Below are 21,287 nucleotides of genomic sequence, written 5' to 3' on the forward strand. Positions count from 1 at the left end.
TCGTACAATTCAAATTGCGCTTATCGTAGCCCATTCTGCGCAAAACAACAATCTCGAAAAATCCATAAATGTTTGAGCATCTTCACTTTTTCAGGTGGTTTAACTAAACTTCTGTAAATCGAAGCTTTCTATACCCTAAAAGCGCCCGATTCTCCACTTTTGAGCTGCTCTTCTACCTCATGCCGTAGCTGAACCTACATGCAAGGCTTGCCTCATGTTAAATAGTCTAACGTTGTCCTACTTGATGTTCACATGTTTATTTGTAGCATTCAACCCACACTTCTCGTGTTACCCGTTTGACTCGTATTGTGGCCGCACCTGGATGCAACCATGAGGTCACTACTGGAAGATAAAGCAATAGCATCTGTAACCATTTCGGGTTTTTAGAATTGCATTGTGTTTTCGGGGAAGACGGGTCTGGATTTTTATAGTTGCGTCATTCTGGTAAAGACCCCAACGTTGAAGCCATGTATGAAATCATTATTCGTACTCAAAAGTCTTTCCTCGATTTCCCGCGGTCCAGTCTTCTCGTTCTTAGTGCCACAATCTGAGTTGGGTGCCACCTAGGCAATGCGTAGGTAAATACGAACCCAAAATTCCGATGAAATCATCGTCAAATTTTGGAACGAGGATTCAACCCACCGGCGCAACTATGGAATCAGGCACACGAACTAAGGAAGTCAAGATCACTAACCTCGGTCTTTTACATTCTCTAACAACATTCAGGTGCGCGTAAAATCTACCATTTTTCCACGGGAACAGTGTGCTCGCCGAAATTCCACATAATGCTCTCTGAAAACACAAAAACGATTACTCGGATTGCAATAATCGGTGTGGGTCAGGTTGGTGCCGCTGCTGCTTACGCACTAATTCTGGGCTCTATTGCTAGTAAATTGCTGTTGGTAGATATCAAGGTCGACTTGAGAGACTGCCAGGTTTGTGATGTTCCCGATGTGAGCCACAGTTGCAACAGCGGAACACGCGTTCGAGAGGCTACACACCATGAAGCACGCTAATGCGATATCGTGGTTATCACGGCCGGCTCAAAGCCCTACAGAGGTATGATATACACTATGAGGAAGGCAGGCCCATTTTGATGGTTTTTCAGGCGAAACTAGCATTCGGCACATGTACCAAAAGATCCACATGTACCAAAAGATCACCATTATCGAGAGCATTACCAACGCAATGAAGCCATTCAGACCCGATACAATTCTACTAATCGCGGCTAACCCCGTCGATGTTATTACTTCCTTCAGTCAAGAGCACTCTGGGCTACCAGCGTCACAGGTGCTGGGCTCTGGAACTTTTCTCGATTCAATTAGGCTTCGCGGAATGCTAGCAGATCAAGCCGGGGTACGTGATTATGGCTTTCCCGGCTGCCCTTGTGGCGTGGCTGATTCAAAACTAGGTCGCCGCAAATGCAATGGATGTCCAAGTACTGGGCGTGCACGGGGAGTAACATGTTGTTGCATGGTCGACTGCAACTCTTTGCGGAGTCCCGATCGACAAAGCGCTTTCGAAGAGCAATTTCAACCCGAAAAGCTCTCCAAGGAATGCAAGATTATGCAAGCGAAAGGAGCAATATCCTTCGGAATCGGCTCGGTCATATCCAAACTATGCTCTTCGATCTTATTCGACAAACACAATGTCTACCCTATTAGCCATTTCCAACCAAAGTGTGATTGCTGTTTTAGCTTGCCCGTTGTCCTTGGAAGAAGCGGAATCATTCGGACTGTTGAAATATCAACAAACAGTGAGGAGAGCGCCGACATGGAAGAATCGGTGAAGACACTAAGCGCTACAGTAAAGAGACTGCGTGAGCATTATTAAACGTGAAATCAAGTTCAGCATCGTAGCCACGTTTGGGACCGACAATGCTCGAGTGAAATCCTGTGATTGCCATATGACAGGATCTTGAAAGCATAGATATATTAGCTGCTCCTCTCTCTCTCTCCCTGACATATTTCCCCCTCTCTGTCTGATTTTCTCATTAGCTTCAGAAACTGCATATTTTTCTCGTTTATCGATATTGGAAGAATAATTTCCGCTACTCTCCCAGACGGTCCCGGGATCAGCTGAGTCGTATGCGGTTACGAGTGGCAATATGCCAACACGTCACCCAAAATATTACACAATGATGTCAACTAATATTTGTTATGCAGGTGTCACCCGGAAATTTCATAGCTGACATCGGACATTGGAATCAAGGCCAACAGGCATCCTGATCACGAAGTGTGATCTCATCTTTCGTGTACTTGATAGGATAAGGTTTGGATAAGGTTTCTTATTGCATCAAACATTATAGTCAAAATACACGCTGCATAACTGACTCCAACTAACTCAACAAAGCCCAGGCAACAGGCCAACTGGATCTCGAACGCGCTTTTGAAGAAATCACTGGTGAATCGGCATTAAAGGATATAACTATTAACCGAAGATTCGCAACGTTCAATATGCCCCCGGAAAACCAACCTGAACTTGATTCCATCTATCATGTTATGCTCATGACCTCCGAGAAGAAGGGATTAGGTGGGAAAAGGGATAAAATACGCATTATAGGTACCTATACATCTGTGAGGAAAGCCAAGGAGGCGGCGCATCGCTGTCTCTTTGATAGTGGATATGAGCGTGAATAGTTCTCAACCTTTGAGACGAACCCGGAGGTCTTGGAAGGATTCGGTGCATATGAGGGTACGGGGCTTACTGTGTATGCCATTGCAACGGATGGCACGGTGTTCCGGGTCCGCATTTCCACGTCCCCAAACGTGCTTCACTTGACGACCGATAACGAGGATGGCCGGATTTCGACACCTCTATTCTATGTCGTCCAAACAAATGTGCCTTACTGCAGTCATGAGCGGAAGCCTTCCCACGACACCAACGTGGAAGGAGTATTCCAAAGTTATGCAGAAGCCAGAAAATTTGCGAGCACTGTGCTGCTATCAGAGGAGGAAGGAATAACAGCCTCGAGCTACGAAGATTACTGTGAGGCTAGTCCGGATGAAAGTGACTGTGAATATGGCGATAATGTCATTGTGCATGCAGTTGGCAAAAACGACGAGAATTACTTTGTCAGTGTCATTGTGTGCCAGGAGTTAGAGAGTGTCAAGCTGGCTGAGGCTTCTTTCAGATTGGGTTAGTTGTCTTCGGGGAAGCTGTTGCTATTTCGAATTGAGCAATAGTGGACAGCAATAATGGACAATTGGGAGTGAACTCAAGTTGGTCCTCGCTTTATGCAAGAGCGATCCACACCAAACAGCGTATGCCCCGGATACCCAATAACTCTTCTTTGTTTAGTATGAAGAGAAGGGTCAGTGTGTCAGTATAAGTTACCTGTGAGTTATCCATGGTTTTGAATTTATCAGATAAAAGGATTTTACTTATCGTGGTTTCTATAAGTTAAACCTGCACCAGTTCTTCCAGCTTCAGTCTGCAATCCACCAGCAATTACTAGTTCTGTCAAGGGGGCCACTATTTTCAATACATGAATTACCGCATGTTGCTGAGAGGAGGATTGTTCGCCTTTAGTCATATGCAATACATGGACATCATACAAAATATTGATCTCAGGGCATACAGAGATACTATTGACCCGCAAATCTTCTGGATTCCTCAACGGGAGCCTGTTGACATCATTGGGGGGGGGGGGGGGGGGGTTGGCCACTAATAACGTGTTGCAGAATGTCAGCTGATTCTAGGGCCGTCGGTCAGCCAGCATTCCACAGATATGTATGTCCCACACTAGAGGATGGCCTTATGTCCGTCCGGCTGTGTGCATTGTAAGGTTTCTTAGTAGCGATCCATGTTTATAACAAACATGATGAGACATCTGTCGGGTCCGAAGAACATTTGTCGATAGGAGCAACCGTGGTTTTAGGACGCCATTGTTCTAGGCTTTGTTCGGTTTTCATAGTTTATAGATGACAGAAACTGTGTGAGGCGTCGGGTTGATGCCTCATGTTTCAGGTCTCAATAGGTAGTTGGATTGGGGTTTGGAGCTTCTCTCCTTTCTTCTCCTTGTCTCTCTCGATAGCTACAATACATATTGCCGCTGCCTCCTTCTTCGTCTTCGGAAGCCCAACGCACATTAAAACTATCCAAATATCAACTAAGCCGACAGCTCACGGACGATTAAACCTCCCCGAATTTGCCTCTACTTACCATGGAGGGAATTGTCGAAAGTCAAGAAGGGCCTATCAAGATTATTATCGTCGGCAGCGCGGCTGGCGGGATGTCAGCAGCCCTTCGAGCGCGACGACTGGATGAGAAAGCCTCCATCATTCTGATTGAAAAAGGTTCCTACACTAGTTACACAAACTCTGGAGTACCTTCTTCGCTAGGAGGATTGATCGAAACAGACACCTTCCTCATTCGCCAATCACCGGCGGGCTTGAAAGATCGATTCAATCTGGACGTTCGAGATCGTACCGAATTAGTCAGTATCTCGAGGGAGCAGCATTCGATTCTAGTCAGGCAGTCGGACACAGGTGATACCTATTACCTCTCGTACGATAAATTGATACTCGCTCAAGGAGCTCGTCCCATCACACCTACCGTACAGGGCATTGATGGAGCAAGTGTTTTCTCCTTCCAAACTATGTTGGGCCTGGAACAAATCAAGCGTTATATTGCCGATAATCGTTGCACATCCGCCGTGATTCTAGGCGGTGGATATCTCGCTCTAAAGGCTGTGGAGAGTCTTTACAACTTCGGGCTTCGTATGAGCATTATACACGTCCACGAGCGCATTTGTGAAGACTTCGACCCTGATATTGGGAACTTCGTGCAATCAGAACTCAGGAAAAATGGCATTCAGCTCTATTTAAACGCAAGGGTTCGCAATATTGCCCACGATACAATTGATGAAGGATGTTCCGCGATATTGGACAACGAAGCCCATGTTCCTGCCGATCTTATCGTTGTAGCTACTGGACTCACTCCTCGCATCGAAATCGCAAAAGAATCTGGCCTTGAATGCAGAACTGGAGTTGTGGTCAAGCAGTTCATGCAAAGCAGCGATCCTGATATATACGCTGTCGGTGACATAGCACAGAAAGAGGATTTTATTTCGCCTACACCACGAATGTTACCTCTCGTTGGCCCAGCTACCCAGCAGGGTCGGCTTGCAGCTGATCACATAATGAAACGCGCACTTCCTTATCGCGGTGATATCGGTACATATAGCTGCAAAGTGCCTCACCTGACCGCAGCTATCATAGGACTTTCGGTGGAGCGACTCAGGGAAATCGGCTACTATCCTCAGTCAGTGACGGTCCACGTTCCCGACCGCGCAGGCTATTATCCTTCATCTCAACAGATGACTCTGAAAGTATCTTTCCAACCAACAGGTGGACGCCTGTTAGGCGCTCAGATCATCGGCCGCTCGGGGGTAGATCAGCGCATTGATGTACTTTCCACAGCCTTCCAAGCCGGGATGTCTATTTTCGACCTAGAGCTCCTTCAATTATCATACGCGCCCCAATATGGTTCGGGAAAAGACCCAGTGAATGTCGTTGGGATGGTAGGAAGTAACTTGCTTCGAGGAGACCTCCATATTGTCTCACCTAGTGACCTGGACGGTCACTTACATGATTATCAAATCATTGATGTGCGATCTACCGAAAACTTTGCCAAAGGTCATATTCCATCAGCTCGGAATATTCCCATTGACGAACTGCGTGAAAGTCTGAGAGATATCGACAATGAGCGTCCTGTCGTTGTCTACTCTAGAGTGGGATATCATGGCTACCTTGCCTATCGGACTATGGTACAATTAGGATACAAAGTCGCTAATCTGGATGGAGGATTAAAACTATTTGTGGAAGGGGGGTTTGGAATAGGCCTCGTATCTTCCGGATCTGACTGATATCCATTTTTTGTCCTGGCTTCTACGCAATGCATTTAACGTCAAGGAGTCACATCAGATTTCTCGCAAATTCCTTCTCACGGAGCCTAGATACGAGGTTGCAAATGGTCATCAATACGTTATTTCAGATTTCAAAGTTCTCTCACAGCTAGCTTTGAACGGCATCGCCGCAGACCAGGTGGTGACGTCGGTTGTGCCTCTAGCGGATATCAGTGACGGGGGCTTTTTGAGCTGATAAATAACAAATCACAGCATGTCAATATCCTCATCCAGGCATGAAATTGGCCGCACATAGCCCAGTTAGCTTTTATTAATCAACATGATTTTCTTTGTGCATGAGTATGTCGTTCTATAAGCATATGTATCCACCCAATGGCACCAGTATTGTCCACGGCACAGGTTCTATGATCAAACAAGCATTTCCCACAGAAACCAAACTACCAGGTACCCTCAAAATCATGAGTTACAGAAGGCTCAGCTGACAGCATCTGTGTTTAGTTCAGCGGACTGAACGGCCTCTTCAAATTCGACACAACCTGCCGCATGCCGCGACACGCCCGCATGGCGCCGAGGAATGACGGACTAGGCATGCGCTACGTGGTTGAAAAGATAATCGTCCTGAACGGAGTCGCCGTCGTCGGGTTAGCGGGCGAGATATACGTCCTACCCCCGAAGACAATGGCCACCATTGGTCGATCTGCAGGCTCTGGGGGTTGCGGACGAACCAGTCGTCTCTGATGGACAGTCTCTCGCTGATTTTGAGTGTGAGGTTCCGGCGATTTTCTTTCCCACTGCTGCGACAGAGGTGTTAGGCGGAGGAGATGAGTATGTGAGATGCGAGAATCTGGAGGGCATTCGTATAGCACCAATGGATGTGCGTTCTTGAAGGAAAAGGCTTGATTTATATGGGGCAGGTCATGTCGGAAGATGTAAGGTTTTGGTTTTGGACGAGATAGTTGTGTCAATCGTTCGCCGTGGCTTGGGATATTGTAAGAGCGGGATCACTATAACCTGTTCCCCTGGTAACTAGATCAAAATAAATCATATGTCTCGCGAAGAAGGTAATGCGCTCTGGTGGATTCCTTGAAGCGCGTGGCGTGGCATGTGGAAATCTCCGCGTCGTGAATACTGTGAGATCCCTGCAAACAACCTTGGAAGCCAAATTGCATCAGGTAATCTCCTATAACACCCGTGGACGCTAACGTCGACAGGGATTAATTCGCCAGAGCCATCCCGGAGGACCCCTAGTTCCTCATATGTTTTCAGCCTGACCCCAATACTCGGTTCGGCAAATCCAGATCTAGGAGGTTGTACCAGGCCAACATGGGATCCGCCATAATGGCTGGGTTCGGCCTTCCGGAAAAGCGGCTGTGGTCAAACAGATGGATTTCCTACAACGTAGTATTTATTCACCAACCTTGGAATCACCAACAATCAAAAACAATCAAAGTAAATAAACAAAAGCAAAAAAACATACAACAGTGAGGATTCGCTGGTGGTCACCCACCCAACTACTAACTCACCGGCGTGTGGCTTAAGTACGGCTGAGCGGACGGGAAGCCCTGTTTTCCACACCCTATGGTCGTATGTATCATGTTATGCGAGTGAGAGAATTATACAATGTGAGCTGCGTGGTCCACGGGTGTAGGTGCTGGATGAGCTATTATTTTTGTGTCGAGAAATGCGGATATAAACAATATAGGAAGCTGGGTAGGAACCAGCCTCGGGCGACTGTAGTGACCATTCCAGCCGAACTAGGACATAACATTATACTTAAGATGTCATAGAACTCCAAGTTGTAGTAGGTGTTCCGTGGAAAAATACGATCAAAGTCCAGGATGGCGGCTCTGGCTCCGTACACGGTAGATATCATTATGGGAAAGGACTCAATGAGGAAAAGTACATCTCATCGTCACCGCGTGACTCCTATGGTTGAAGAGGGGCATGCATCATAACGTCAGAGGGGGTGATAAAACCATTCACAATCCATTCATCGTTCGAGCTTCCAAGACTATGCTCAATGTGATCAAAATCATGCGGTCTCCTTGTGTGCAGTGCATGGGGGTCTGAAAGATCACACGGTATGCTGGATTGCCTTAGTTGAATACTCAAGCTTTCAGATGGGCTCTGTTCCGTGACTGGCGAACATAATTGTTGCGAGTCAACCAGCCGTAGTTTTTGACAGAGTTTTTCGAAATCACTCTTTCGTGGAAACTGGCCTCTGCACAAAGCATAGTCTAATGCCAAAGATAGACGGAGGTACGATCGAGTTTGGCGACCAAAGTATTCACTAATACTTTTGAATCGAAACCCCGACACTGGCTTTGGCTGGATAGGAGAGATTTGCTCGTCGGCACTTCCGAGGCTTGTGGAAGCGCCATCACTATGATCGAGCTCACTCCCAATATGTGCTAATTCGGAACTGAAAGCTACACCGGAGGATGAAAGAGCGCTGTCGATGAAAGTGCAGACCTTATCAGCGGCCTCATACTGCGATCCAAGAACTCGCATGGCTTCCTTGTAAAAGTGCAAGTGGCGGCGGCGTGCATTCCGTTGTAAACGTGTTGAGGAAAACCACGAATCAACGGTGCTGAGAAGAAGTGGAAGGGCCACGTGCGCAACACTGCATAATAATCAGCATCGCTCTAACTCATAAAATGAAAGGTGAAGGCGAAAAGCTTACACGCTAATAGGTAGAAGGCATGCCAATCCCTGAGTAATCAACTCCTTGACGATCTCAGTCATGCTTTTTATAGCCTCCTCGATATTTCCCTTGATAAATTGCATTCTGCTGGGAAACATATGGACATTTTGCATATCCCATATCAGCCCCTCATAGTGATTGACAGCGAGTCGAGCAGAGCTGTGGCAGTGGTATCAGTGCTAAGAACGTGGGAAATTCGAATTTTTCATGAACCCACTCATAGTATATGTATGTTAATTTGGTGAACGCCAAAACTCCAACGGAATTGAAACGGTTTTCCAGTAATTTTTCTGCAGTGTCTCTCCACCTTTGGAGTCCACTCTGCATATGATCGATCTCGTTCTGGATGCGGGAGATATCTTCTGGTGATCCCGATTTCGGGAGGGTGCCCCAAAGAGGAGCATATGCGATGTCGACAATTTCGGTTATAATTACAGCAAGGTGGCATTGTAGGCGAAATATCATGAGGAGTCGGCGTTTCTCTTGAGGCGCATAGACTGACGAGCTCTCGATTTCCTGCTCCAAGTCCACCTCATTCAAATAGTCTAGCGGAATCCTCCCTTGCTCCGGTCCCAGTTGAGTAGGGCGTCTTAGAGCTAGAGAATGAATCCTATCGCGAACAATAATGCACCACCACAATCTTTTCTTTGCGATTGCGTCAGACTCACATCCCACGTCATCATTCAATGTACTAGCATCTGTGGACTTGGCTAACTGCGTCGCTACTGACAACCAGTGTGTACCGGAGAAGAAGTCCAATACTGTGGTTTGCAACGACAGGAGAAGGGCACCCTGAGCTTTGGACAAAACATCGATCTCGGTGTCGAATTCAAATAATAGCTAGCAATTCATGTTAGGATTATGACATCTGGTGACGCATCTGGGGCCATACTTTGGCTCTTTGGTAGAGCGTAGTTCGGGCAACTCTCGTGTCCTTTAATCCCACGGCATTGAGTGTTTGGACGGGGACAAACTATATAGAATGAGCTTTCTTAGTTCTGGAACAGTGAAATGGGTGATAGATGTGCCTACCACGCAGCTTGCGAATAGCATTGCCTGAAGTACAAACATCGATATTTTCTTCGAGAACTCATTTTGGTGGTTTTTCAGGTTGTAAATTCTCCAGAACTCTGCCTCATCCAGGACTGGAAGACAAGGGTGGACAAAAAGAAAGTATTTGGTGATGAAAACGTCTAGATAGGGCCGTTCTGGTAGACGGAAGCATCCTTTGAGCTCTAAAAAGCTTACATCCTCAAAGGGCATTTGGTCGAGACGCGGGAATGCGATGAAACTGTAAGACGCGAAAGGGATGTTGGCAGAAGGAACGGGATGCTCTGAGATTGCCGGGGCAACCCCTAGCTGGAGCATATAATCTGTAATTGCTGTCGGCATTTCCAACCCAAATGATTGACGACCGACCACCGGAGGCTCAGTGAACTGACTCATCTCGCATGGAAAATCATAACTGCTGCTCTGCAATGGAAAAGTGGATGTAGTTGACAAGAGATCACCTGGTTCGAGTTGTGGAAGCCCAGGAGTTCGTCTGGATACCTGACCCTGGCCTATTTTGGAAGTTTGAGAAGGGGAAGAAGCGGTGCGCCTCGGAGGTAGTTGAGACTGTGTCTTTCGACTGTGTCTAGTTTGGCTATGGCGTTGTTCATAAGCAAGCGACCAATAATGTGAGATTTCTGAACGTCTTACTTGCTTGATTTCGATGTAGGAAGGGAGCATTGATGGCAGTCGAATTTGCAGTTCGTACATGGTGGACCTTGTACCGAGACATCGCATCTAACCTTGCGGTCATGACACCAGGAGCACGCTACCCGAGCCCTTTTGCGTAGTCGCTCGCGTCCGGTGGAGTCAAGATTCATTGTGGGTACTGTCGCAGAGCTCTATTTCTTGACAGACAACAGGACCTTCACAAGCAAGAGATCTTATGAGACCAATTTTCAGGAGAAAGTAATTCTCTCAAGTAATGGCTCGGCCAGACTGGGAGGGAAAAATGCGGGGATATCGAAAAGTTGACACCTTTGACTCTGAAATTAATTAGGTGTCCGGCTAGCGCTAGTCAGTGCCCCCTGTGATTTGCTGGAGCGAGCCGAAGGTTTGCGTTGCCGAAGATATTCGGCAAGACCCTAAGACCTCGCCCGGAACCCATCAGATTTTCTCTGGAGTAAGGCGAGGTTGTAAAAGATAATCCCACAAAATTATTTCTCCAGACAAAGGTTACTAACCATTAAGGAACTCAAAGCCAATTGAGAAAGTGAAATTAGCAATGTCAGGAGGTAACCGAACTCGCACAAATTAGGTATCCCCAACAAGAGTAAAGCCACGGGTTCCACTCCGCATTGTGGGGTGATAGGGTATCCGAACACGGGGAATCTGGAGATCCGGGGACCGGGGATTCAATATACTTACTATATTAAGTAGGGATTGTATTCAATACTAGGACGTTTTCGCTCCCCACAGCCGACTAATATGATTTATTAATCCTGGTGAGTAATATGAAGCACACGTATGTGGCTTTCAAAAAACGAAAAAATAGATCAAGTGGGAACGAATGATCTTGCCAGACATAGTAAACAAACAAATGCCTCTGCTAGAATCTTTTTAGCAGCTATTTACTTGGCTTCCAAGGAGAAGTTGTTATCGAAGAAACGTAAACGGTTCTTAGCACAGGAGTTGCCAGGGGGAAAATACGGTACAGGATCAGTTACGTCGGTCGATACTGCGCACGTGCCACCCGGGGAGCCGACGATTCTCGGCAAGAGATGTTGTATACGAAGCGCCCCCCAAACCAGGATTGAAAGTCATTGAAGGAGAGTAAATTGAAGGATCCTTTAGAAGGGGCGTGTGAATGGAGTACCCGAGGCTCTGGTCTGTTCGAACGTCAAAAAGGCCGGACGCCCCCCAAAAAAAACAAGGGTCTCCATTGATTTACTTCACAGGTCTCGACATCATTCTAATCAATAACAGCAACGATTCTTCTTCCTTCGCTATGGGGTTACTAAAAGCAAAATTCCGTTTGAGAAGGTAAGTAGACTGCGTTAGGCTTAGATGCGGTTGCTAACATTGTTATCCAGTCCATGGACACAAAATTTCATTTCTGGTGTCATTCTGTTCTTAACAACTGGCATATATCTAGCAGTTATCGGTTTGTTCTTCACAGATACATCCCAGTGCGGCACCGTCATTTCTAATTCATACTAGGTCTTGGTGCCGGCGGCGGGAAGCCGAGCTCGGCTCATGTCGCAACAATAACATACACTACTATATATGCTGTCTTCGCTGTTACTGGCTTCTTTGGTGGCAGCATAATGAACACTATTGGACCGAAGTGGACAATGACGGTCAGTCTCTTCGACCCCCATATGGTATAAAGTCTGATAACCCTAGCAGATTGGCTGTCTTGGATACCCTATATATGTTGCAAGCCTTTGGTACTATGATGCAACAGGAAATCAGTGGTTCCCTCTGATGGCAGGTGTGCTCGGAGGTGCTGGAGCTGGCTTACTCTGGACTGTTTCTGGTTTCATGTAAGGCTGACCAACGCGCTCCATTTCTTGTCTGAGGTCATTTCCTAATTAATCTGGTGACTATAGTCAGTTTGCTTATGCGTCGGAAGCAGACAAAGGAACATATATTGCATGGCAACTTTTCCTGCTTGCTCTTGGCTCAACATTGGGCGCACTCGTGGCATTTGGAATTAGCATCAAAGATGCTGGCCTGGCCGGTGTTCCAAGTTCAGTGTATCTGACCTTTATCATTATTATGTCTTCTGCCATTATTTTATCGTGAGTCTAGTATTATAATTGGGTTATGATGCTCCCTCTAACGTCATGAGCTGCAGTCTACTAGCGATCAAGTCACCGCAAACTATCACCCGAGATGATGGGACACACTTAGCAATATTTGCAGCTACGGACTTTAAAAGCGAAGTGACAGGATGTATTCATTTGTTAAAGGACTGGTATGTGCCACTCGACTTGTCTGATTGTTTCACACTGACTTCTATGTAGGAGGATTGTCGCTCTTATTATCCCAATGATAGCAACTGAAATGTCTTCTGCATTGATTCCAACACTCAGCGCTTACACCTTCAACTTGAGAACCCGTTCATTGAATAGCGTCATTTTCTGGGCAGTCCAAATCCCTTCAACCCTTCTCTACGGCCTGGTGTTAGACAACAACCGTTTTGCAAGGCGTGCTCGGGGTCTAATGGCACTTACCATTGCTTTGGTCATTGTGGTTATTAGCTGGGCACTGGCAATCAGAATCCAGGTTAAGCATAAACTACGGCGAGATCTCCCTTCTCCCATTTGGGACTGGGATGATCCGAACTACGGAGAATTCAGCATTATGGTTATTTTTACCGGTATTGCCTATGCTATCGACCAAATGGTGGTCATGTGGGTGATCAGCGCGTATAGTAATGAACCCAGGCTCCTTGCAAGATATGGCGGCTTCTTTAAGGGTATGCTGAGTGCTGGCCTGTGTATCGCCTTTGGATTAGAGTCTGCGCGTGTTTCCTATCTGTGAGTACCCCTCTTCTGTTATTTACGGTCATACACTAAAATTCCACGTACTAGGAATCAAACTATCATCCAGGCAACTTTGATGATCATCTCTTTCCCAATCATGTTTTTCCTGGTGACGAAAATTGTCACTGATACCAACTACTTCAACGAGGACACTGTTATTCCTCCGGAACACATTTGCATAAAAAATGCGAACGCCGAAGCTCAAGAGTATAAACCCCAGTAGCACTGTTGGAGAGACATATCACAGTTCGCCGTGACCCCCTATGCTATCAAGTTTTTTCTATATTGTTAGTGTGCCCGCATGTTCTGTGCTCATGCATTTATTCAATCGTGATACCTCGATATTGATACCACGCAAATTAAGTTCAAGCTACATCTTGATATGCATGTAAAACTGTGCTCCCTTTGGGAATGAACCTCTGAATATCCTCCGCAAATCTTTTAATTGAAGGTCAAATTCTCTATAGGGCCTCTCAGTGACTTTCTACGCACAAATTCACTTGTCATACCATCTGTAGTCTTCACCCCGCGTTCTTGAATAAGACAAAAATTTCGGGATGTTTGAGTAAATTTCATTCAGCTCATTCTAAATGTTGGTAATTCACATGGTTTTGGTGGCAACGATCCCTATGGCTTTGTTGTCGCTATTAAGTGTCATAAAATTTCAGTTTTCAGGCAATGTCCGGTGGGGACAGGTTATCAGTTGCCACTGTGCCAAATGGAAGATGGAGATGAAAGATGTATGTTACGGGCAGCTTATTCGGCGTTTTAGGTTAATTGAATTGTAGCCTGCTCAAACACCGAAGCTCTGGGGAGAAAATATCATGGATTCATGACTAGCTAGAGAAGAACAAGACATCTCCCTACGAAAAAGAAGATCCTGGACAAATCACCAAAGCGGAGGTTACTATTGACTGAACTGTAACGCTAGCGGTCCGCCCATCCATGGCACTGAACATGTCGAGCATAAGGCTGACATGACTTCCAAAGCTGACCATTCAAGTAGTAACATCGAGGATCAAATAGCTTGGCAAAATAGCTAATTTTGAATCATGACTGACTCTGTTCATGCCTACGCCGCATTTGCCGCGAATGCGACAGCATCAGTGACATCCAGAGCGTAAGTCAGATGAGGAGGGCCAATCAAGACGCCATTCTTGCAGATATCGTCTCCGGCATGACATGCTGTGTACACCTTTGAGGCAGGAATGTTCGAAAGGGCTTGCTTATCCTCTTGGTTGCGTTAGTTATAGCTCAAAATATAGTGATGAAGTAGAGTTTGATCATACTAGGGTCTCCGAAAAGCAAAACACTGCTAATCCAGCTTGCAGTTGTAGCTTCAAGCTTCGCAACAGCATTGTGCACGATTTGACAACCTTGAGAGTAGCCAGATGCAATCAATTTCGTATCAGGGCATTGAGATTTCACAGACTCAATTTGTCGAGCCCTAGTCATGCATTATCAGTAACTAACCTGTTAGAGAATATAACGTAGTTTGTGGGCTTACATTTCTGCAGTTCCAGCTGCGTCTCCTCCAGCCAAGTATCCTTGGACCGACGCCGAGTAATCATTCACTCCTTGAATAGTGAGAGCAGAACGCCCGAATTTGTCGGCCAGAGCATCAAACAAGGGTGGTCCGACGAGTACTCCCACCTGGCAAGAAGAAAATCTTCAGTTAGTGGTGATTCGAGCATTCGTACTTCTTCACACATACATTGCCAGGCTCGGCTGTGCCACGAGCAAATACCACGGTCCATTCTTTACATGTCCCTCCCGCCTCATTGTAGGTTTCTTGTGCACCAGTCAAAGCGCCCAGGAGTTTGTCGAAGCTAGTAATGAGACTCGTACTTTCAGTAAGAGATTCACTGACAGCAGGTAGGTGATCGATAAGAATGCCCAAAAACGCATTCAAGCCAGCGTCCCTTTTGGTGAGTTGCATTTCACTTGCTGCTGGCAGAGGGGTGGCATATGTATTGAGCCCTAGGAGGGTCAATAGCATGAACTCAAGTTTGAACAACATGTCTCAATTGGAAGATTCTTGGCCGGTGTGGTGATCTCGTTTCTGAATGATGTTGTGCTACTTTTGGAGCGCCTCGTCGCCCAATTTATAATGAAATGCTTAAAGACGCATTGTACGATACACATGTTTTTATCATCGGCGCTTTCCTGGGAACCGAGGCTTCCATTCATTTCGAGGCATAGAAGGAGGGAAATGTAGGGATCATCTCCCTAAGAATACATGAAACCGCAGGGGTAAACATTCTGCTTACACCCCGCTTCACTACTAAACCTAAAAATGCCATAACGATTGATATCGGCCAATGAGAAAGTAGCTTGTATTTCGACGTGGTGTTGAGTCGAACATCCGGGGGTACCTACCCTATTGAACAAGGATGCTGACTATGTCCGCCCTGTGCCTTTAGTATCCCTGTTCGTCTACATAATGATCAGCTCGGATTGAGGAGGTCAGACTTGCGCAGAAAGAAGAGAGTGAAGGAGAGTGATGCTAGGTCATCTTTATCCTTGTTGATTGCTTCGTTTGCACAGTACACTGGTGACCTATTCCCGGGCCTACCTAGTAAGTCACATGCACTCGAGGCAATTTGATGCCAAGGAAAATCCTTCAAAATGCTTGTGGTGGGTACTACCCCGCGACGTTGTAAAGGTTGTATGTACCTTGTTTCGGGGGAAGTGGGTCTCCAACGCAAAGCTAGGTAATAGTCCCAAATAGGCAATTGCCAGGCATTAAAAAAGTTCAATATCGTTATATATATAGATTTTACGTGGGGAAATCATAGGTGGATGTGATGGCCATAAACAAATGCATGTAGTCGATTCATGTGTCTGCCATCCAACCCGCGGAACCATGTGGGCCGAGGGAAATGTACCCGAAGATTCTCGGCAGTCTTAGTACCGCACGAACTCAATCAAAGGCTCAGTGTTGAATATTGTTTCGGGTATATGGGGTATTACGAGAAATAAATTGCTAGGACTACTTTCTTGAAGGCCCACCTGAAATCCTGAAGGAAGAATGAAAGTTCGCGGGGTCATTGTGAATCTTACGCGGAATTTTGTCTAAATCGTGATACAGGATGATTTTCAGTGGCTCTCCCTTCTTTCAGTCATGCGTGAAGAATATTTTCTCTCTCTTCATTATTTGCTAGCTTTGGACTGTTTAACAGGCACGCCCGCCCGTAAATTGACTATCGTCTTAGCAATTCCATTGCCAAATCATAAGCTTCATCCTTGGCCTTCTCTTGAGGAGTCCCTGCTTTGTAGGATTTGTCCCATGCATGGTCACAATTCTCCATTCGTCGATGCATAATAGCGTCATCCCCATGCGTATCGCGTAATTTCTGGACCAAATCCTCCCCCTCAGGGCACAGATTGTCACGGTCACAGGTAAAGAACAAGGTATTTTTTTGAAATTTGTCCGCAGTAGCATTTATGGGCGAGATTTTGGGGTCACTCCAATCTAGGCCAGATGCATAACACTCCGTGAAGATATTCAACATCCACGGAGGAAGGGGGCTCCCATTCGGATCTGGCGGAACCTTGCTAGAGTGATCCTTTGCCAGATCAGTTGGTGGATAGAAGCATATAACGTGGCGAAAGGTTTCCTTTGGAAACAGTTGACTGCTGGCAACAAGGGCTAAATTGGCACCGGCACTGAACCCGGAGATAGAGATATAGGAAGGGTCGAAATCCTGGGGGTTCGAAATCACCCATTTCACCACATCTTCGACATCATGGATTGCGGCAGGGAATGGGTTTTCTGGGGCAAGGCGGTATGCGACATCTAACACGGCATAATCGGTGGCTTGAACCACTCGACGAGCAAATTCATCGTCGGTGCCATGCCATGGCACTATAAATCCACTGCCATGGAAGTTCACGAGGACAGGGGTAGGTTTTTCTGCTCTTGCTCGATAAGAATTCACTTTTATCGTTCTTCCTGGATCACGGCTGGGCAGCTGAAGGACTTCATCTTGTTTGGTTAAACTGGGCTCGAGTTTCCAACGGAAGGCAAGTCGAACGAGCGACGCTTCAACCTTGAGACGAAGATAATGAAGAAAGGCCATGATTGACTAAGGTTAATTTAGAAAGAAAAGTAAATCAACAACTGGGTGAAAGAAGAAAGAGGTAACCTCGGGAGTATTTAAGGTGGAGTATAAGCGCGAGACTTGGATCTTTTATAACGTCCGAGGCTCCGAGAAGCCGAGCCTCCGAGAAGCCCGGGTATTACGGGTCCCCGGTCCCCACAATCCTTCACGACCCCACGTAAAACTATCGAACCAGCAATATGGGACGCTCTTGCTGCGGAGGCACGCCTTCTCAGGCAGATGCGAATGATGAAGCTGAGGTAAAGAAACCAGATACTTCTTCTGTGGATTGTTATGGCGGTGCATCATCTGCACCATCGGAGACGTCCAGTCAAGAGAACTATCGTGGGGACGGCGCTTTCCAAAGCAACAAAAAAACAAATCACAATAATAACAATACAGCTTGTTTTACCAAAACTGCAGACGCCTGTTGCAATGAACCTACCTATCCTTGCAAGGGCAAGGCTCCACCCGGGACTTGCGAGGGAGGCTGCTGCGATGACCAGTCTGCCGAGGCTGTTGGTAAAAAGAATGTCACTTCTTTTGGTGCTTCTACTTTCAAAGCTTGTTGTGCAGGAAATCCTACCGTCAAATCTGGGATGTTAAGTCACAGTGTTTCTTCGGGCTACACTCGCACACACGCCGCCTCCGGTACCCCATGGTCGAGCGAACCTGCTACTTCCGTTGAACCAATTGTGGCAGAGTGCTGCGAGGGCAAGTCTTCGCCTTGCTGTAATGAGGCCTGTCTCGACCGTCTGGCTTTACGTGAGTGTGATACGGTATCAAACACCCCTTGCATGGGAACAGCTGGACGCTGTATGTTGAATGGAAATGTCTTGTTGTCGTATTAATCTGCTGATTTTGAATGCAATGCAGCTTTTACCTCGACATCCACACGGGAGGAGGATTCAACGCCCAGGCGCAGAGCTTGTGATCATCATCATCGCTCGGTTAGAGAGCAATATGCTGCTAGCCTTACAGCACTGGGATGTATCTGCCGCGCCCTTCTTGCCCTTGGCAAAGAATCATGCTGCGAGCCTCAAAAGCGCTCTTCGCTGGATAAGGGGCAGCGCTCTAAATGGCCACTGAAAGAGTCTCTCTCGCGCGTTTCGGTTGAATCTCGCTGCCAAAGCGGCACGTCTACAAGTCAATCGCCGCTTCGAAGTACCGAGCAGGAGCGACAGAATCAAATAGCACGTAGTATTGAAAAGCGTGCCAGCCAACGTTGCTCTGCCAACTCTTGCTGCAAACCCAATATTACCACATCCAGCGACAACTGCACGGATCCCCGTGTCTCTGAAGCAGACGAAAAGAATATCAAGTCAGCGGATGGTTCCTGTCCGGGTATTTGCTGCACCTCCAAAAAGCCATGCTTCCCCAAAGACAAGAAGAGTGATGCTGTTAGCATTGCTCGTGATCTAGAGGGCCAGGGTATAGGCGTCGAGCATGTGGTTCTCTCTATATCTGGTATGACTTGCACTGGCTGCGAGACAAAACTCAACAGAACCCTCGCGACAGTGGCAGGTGTTGAGAACTTGAGGACAAGCCTGGTTCTTTCTCGAGCTGAATTCGACTTGGACCTCAACCACTCAACTGTGGACTTTATTATGAAGCACTTGGAGCGGACTACAGAGTTCAAATGTGAGATCATCACCAGTAATGGGTCATCTATGGATATAATTGTTTCTGGGGATCCATTTTTTATCATCAACCAGGCTTGGCCAGAAGGCGTGAGTGACATATCGCTCGTCGAGAATTGTACTGTTCGCGTTTCTTTTGATCCAGAAGTGATTGGAGCACGAGATCTCATGGAAAAACACTGGGGTGAGATTGCGAAGCTTGCGCCCATCTGTGGTGACCCAGTACTCGCGGCTGGAAGCAAACATGTCCGACATTCTGGGTTCATGACTCTTTTTTCTGCAGCCCTCACGATCCCAGTCTTAGTCATGTCATGGGCCCCCATACCCGAGAGAGAAACCGCCTATAGTTCTGCCTCACTGGCTTTGGCTACTATTATTCAGATTGTGGTAGCAGGACCTTTTTACCCTAAAGCCTTGAAGGCTCTTGTCTTCTCGCGAGTCATTGAGATGGATCTTCTCATCGTGTTGAGTACCAGCGCCGCATACATTTTCTCTGTGGTCTCTTTCGGCTTTCTTGTTTCTGGTAAACCTCTTTCCACTGGCCAGTTCTTTGAGACAAGCACACTCCTGGTTACATTGATCATGTTCGGACGATATGTTGCAACCCTTGCCCGTCAAAAAGCGGTCGATTCAATTTCCATTCGATCACTTCAGGCCCAAACTGCCCTTATTTTGGACGAATCAAACTCTTCAGTGGCTCGGGAAATCGACGTCAGGTTACTGCAATACGGAGACACGTTCAAGGTCCTCCCAGATATGAGAATCCCGACTGATGGAACTGTTTCATCTGGCTCATCTAAAGTGAACGAGTCGATGCTCACTGGAGAGTCCCGACATGTCGAAAAGAATCCCAAGTCGCGTGTCATTGCAGGGACAATCAACGGCTCGGGAAGTCTGTGTGTCAGGTTAACTCGCCTCCCCGGTGACAACGCCATTAACACTATCGCCGCCATGGTCGATGAAGCCAAACTTTCTAAGCCAAAGATCCAAGAACTTGCCGACAATGTGGCTTCCTATTTTGTTCCAGTCATTGTGGGCTTGACTATCGTCACGTTTGTTATTTGGGTGGCTGTTGGCATAGCAATGCAAGGCAAAACTGCATCCGAAGCCACCGTCCAGGCTGTCACCTACGCCATCACGGTGCTTATAGTCTCCTGCCCTTGTGCCATTGGTCTTGCCGTACCGATGGTGGTTGTAATTTGCAGCAGTATCGCAGCAGAGCGAGGCGTGATATTCAAGTCTGCACATTCAATCGAAGTCGCCCATAGGGCCTCTCACGTGGTCCTTGACAAGACAGGAACGCTGACCCAGGGAAGGCTCGGCGTAGCCGTTGAGCATTACCTTGGAAATGGGGAATCGTGCTTGTCGCTTCTTTTGGGCCTGGTCGGCGACAGCAAGCACCCGGTTTCAGTGGCTGTTGGTAATCATCTTAGACAAAAGGGGATTGCTGCAACAGCTGTTCCCAACGTTAAAAGCTTGACCGGTCAAGGCGTGGAAGCGAAGCTAGCTAGTCAAATGCTACAGGCCGGGAATTCACGCTGGCTAGAGCTTTCTACACACCCCCTGGTGCAGCCGGTGCTTACGCAAGGCTATACCGCGTTTTGCTTCACCATCGACGGTGCGCTACTTGCTGTCTTCGGTCTCGAAGACTCTCTCCGAGCTGATGCAACCCACGTGGTCAATACTTTGCAGAGACGCGGCTTGTCGGTTCATGTGGTATCGGGCGATGACGAAGGCGCCGTGCAAAACGTGGCCACAAAGTTAGGAATCCCTGATGGCAACGTCCATGCTCGTAGCTCTCCGGCGGACAAGCAGGTCTACATACAAAACCTCCTGAGCATTTGTTCTGATGGCAAGGTGCCGATTGTCATCTTTTGCGGAGATGGCACCAATGACGCCGTGGCGCTCGCGCAAGCAACTATCGGCGTTCACATGAACGAAGGCAGCGATGTTGCCCAGTCTGCAGCCGATGTCGTGCTTATGCGCCCAGATCTGTCTGGTCTTCTCACCATGATGGATGCTAGCAAGGTCTCTGTGAGACGCATCAAATTCAACTTCGCTTGGAGTTTTGTCTACAATACATTCGCCGTGCTCCTTGCGGCTGGGGCCTTCGTGAACGCCAGAATTCCGCCCGAGTTTGCGGGGTTAGGGGAGCTAATTAGCGTATTGCCCGTCATAATCGCTGCTGTGCTCTTGCGATGGTCTAAGATCTAGCTTGTGGATGAAATAACCATCATGTTATCTTGAAATTCTCTTCTGGGAACAGAATATGATGCTGTTTGACTAGCTATTTTATATTTTTTCGATATGTCAGAATGGCTTTGAGGTCTAACGCATGGGAAGCATTGTGTTCGGCTGGTTGTTTTCAACAAGCAATCATGTTTTAATCCAGCATTTTTCTGCAATACATTTTGTATTACGAGTATTCTA

At 47.0% G+C, this 21,287-nt stretch overlaps 9 protein-coding genes across 9 annotated transcripts; 6 read left to right on the top strand and 3 right to left on the bottom strand.

Annotated features, from left to right (window-relative positions):
- Nucleotides 1–785: 785 nt before the first annotated feature.
- N7471_006503 (uncharacterized protein) lies at nucleotides 786–1,462 on the top strand (the record flags this gene model as incomplete). The annotated part of the gene is made up of 4 exons (XM_057279222.1): nucleotides 786–953; nucleotides 1,050–1,059; nucleotides 1,109–1,356; nucleotides 1,412–1,462. 4 exons carry the CDS (start codon nucleotides 786–788, stop codon nucleotides 1,460–1,462), a joined length of 477 nt encoding a protein of 158 aa, XP_057138832.1.
- Nucleotides 1,463–2,456: 994 nt separating this feature from the next.
- N7471_006504 (uncharacterized protein) lies at nucleotides 2,457–3,143 on the top strand (the record flags this gene model as incomplete). Its single annotated transcript, XM_057279223.1, has 2 exons — nucleotides 2,457–2,576; nucleotides 2,640–3,143. 2 exons carry the CDS (start codon nucleotides 2,457–2,459, stop codon nucleotides 3,141–3,143), a joined length of 624 nt encoding a protein of 207 aa, XP_057138833.1.
- Nucleotides 3,144–4,165: 1,022 nt separating this feature from the next.
- Nucleotides 4,166–5,869, top strand: N7471_006505 (putative pyridine nucleotide-disulfide oxidoreductase; the record flags this gene model as incomplete). Its single annotated transcript, XM_057279224.1, has 1 exon — nucleotides 4,166–5,869. One exon carries the CDS (start codon nucleotides 4,166–4,168, stop codon nucleotides 5,867–5,869), a length of 1,704 nt encoding a protein of 567 aa, XP_057138834.1.
- A 319-nt stretch (nucleotides 5,870–6,188) lies between these two features.
- On the top strand, nucleotides 6,189–6,607 carry N7471_006506 (uncharacterized protein; the record flags this gene model as incomplete). The annotated part of the gene is made up of 2 exons (XM_057279225.1): nucleotides 6,189–6,208; nucleotides 6,373–6,607. The coding sequence occupies 2 exons, from the start codon at nucleotides 6,189–6,191 to the stop codon at nucleotides 6,605–6,607; spliced, it is 255 nt and encodes an 84-aa protein (XP_057138835.1).
- Nucleotides 6,608–7,712: 1,105 nt separating this feature from the next.
- Nucleotides 7,713–8,825, bottom strand: N7471_006507 (uncharacterized protein). Its single transcript, XM_057279226.1, has 3 exons — nucleotides 8,791–8,825; nucleotides 8,553–8,732; nucleotides 7,713–8,492 (listed from the first exon to the last, which is right to left on the bottom strand). The coding sequence occupies exons 2-3, from the start codon at nucleotides 8,684–8,686 to the stop codon at nucleotides 7,796–7,798; spliced, it is 831 nt and encodes a 276-aa protein (XP_057138836.1). The 5' UTR covers nucleotides 8,687–8,732; nucleotides 8,791–8,825; the 3' UTR covers nucleotides 7,713–7,795.
- Nucleotides 8,826–11,571: 2,746 nt separating this feature from the next.
- N7471_006508 (membrane transporter) lies at nucleotides 11,572–13,337 on the top strand (the record flags this gene model as incomplete). The annotated part of the gene is made up of 8 exons (XM_057279227.1): nucleotides 11,572–11,606; nucleotides 11,657–11,727; nucleotides 11,784–11,923; nucleotides 11,973–12,109; nucleotides 12,176–12,367; nucleotides 12,424–12,543; nucleotides 12,593–13,108; nucleotides 13,163–13,337. The coding sequence occupies 8 exons, from the start codon at nucleotides 11,572–11,574 to the stop codon at nucleotides 13,335–13,337; spliced, it is 1,386 nt and encodes a 461-aa protein (XP_057138837.1).
- An 849-nt stretch (nucleotides 13,338–14,186) lies between these two features.
- On the bottom strand, nucleotides 14,187–15,134 carry N7471_006509 (uncharacterized protein; the record flags this gene model as incomplete). The annotated part of the gene is made up of 4 exons (XM_057279228.1): nucleotides 14,187–14,347; nucleotides 14,404–14,561; nucleotides 14,622–14,767; nucleotides 14,829–15,134. 4 exons carry the CDS (start codon nucleotides 15,132–15,134, stop codon nucleotides 14,187–14,189), a joined length of 771 nt encoding a protein of 256 aa, XP_057138838.1.
- Nucleotides 15,135–16,317: 1,183 nt separating this feature from the next.
- On the bottom strand, nucleotides 16,318–17,196 carry N7471_006510 (uncharacterized protein; the record flags this gene model as incomplete). Its single annotated transcript, XM_057279229.1, has 1 exon — nucleotides 16,318–17,196. One exon carries the CDS (start codon nucleotides 17,194–17,196, stop codon nucleotides 16,318–16,320), a length of 879 nt encoding a protein of 292 aa, XP_057138839.1.
- Nucleotides 17,197–17,417: 221 nt separating this feature from the next.
- N7471_006511 (cation-transporting P-type ATPase PCA1) lies at nucleotides 17,418–21,071 on the top strand (the record flags this gene model as incomplete). The annotated part of the gene is made up of 2 exons (XM_057279230.1): nucleotides 17,418–18,033; nucleotides 18,094–21,071. 2 exons carry the CDS (start codon nucleotides 17,418–17,420, stop codon nucleotides 21,069–21,071), a joined length of 3,594 nt encoding a protein of 1,197 aa, XP_057138840.1.
- Between the last annotated feature and the right edge of the window lie 216 nt (nucleotides 21,072–21,287).

Source organism: Penicillium samsonianum (genome assembly GCF_028829775.1).
Source record: "Penicillium samsonianum strain IBT 33392 chromosome Unknown utg000003l_segment0_segment0, whole genome shotgun sequence".
NCBI classification, from domain to species: Eukaryota; Fungi; Ascomycota; class Eurotiomycetes; order Eurotiales; family Aspergillaceae; genus Penicillium; species Penicillium samsonianum.

Coding starts and splice junctions, on each gene's coding strand:
- N7471_006507 (XM_057279226.1), bottom strand. CDS start 8,686: ATGCAAAATGTCCATATGTTTCCCAGCAGAATGCAATTTATCAAGGGA. Junction 8,493..8,552: donor TGCCTTCTACCTATTAGCGT/GTAAGCTTTTCG, acceptor ATTATTATGCAG/TGTTGCGCACGTGGCCCTTC.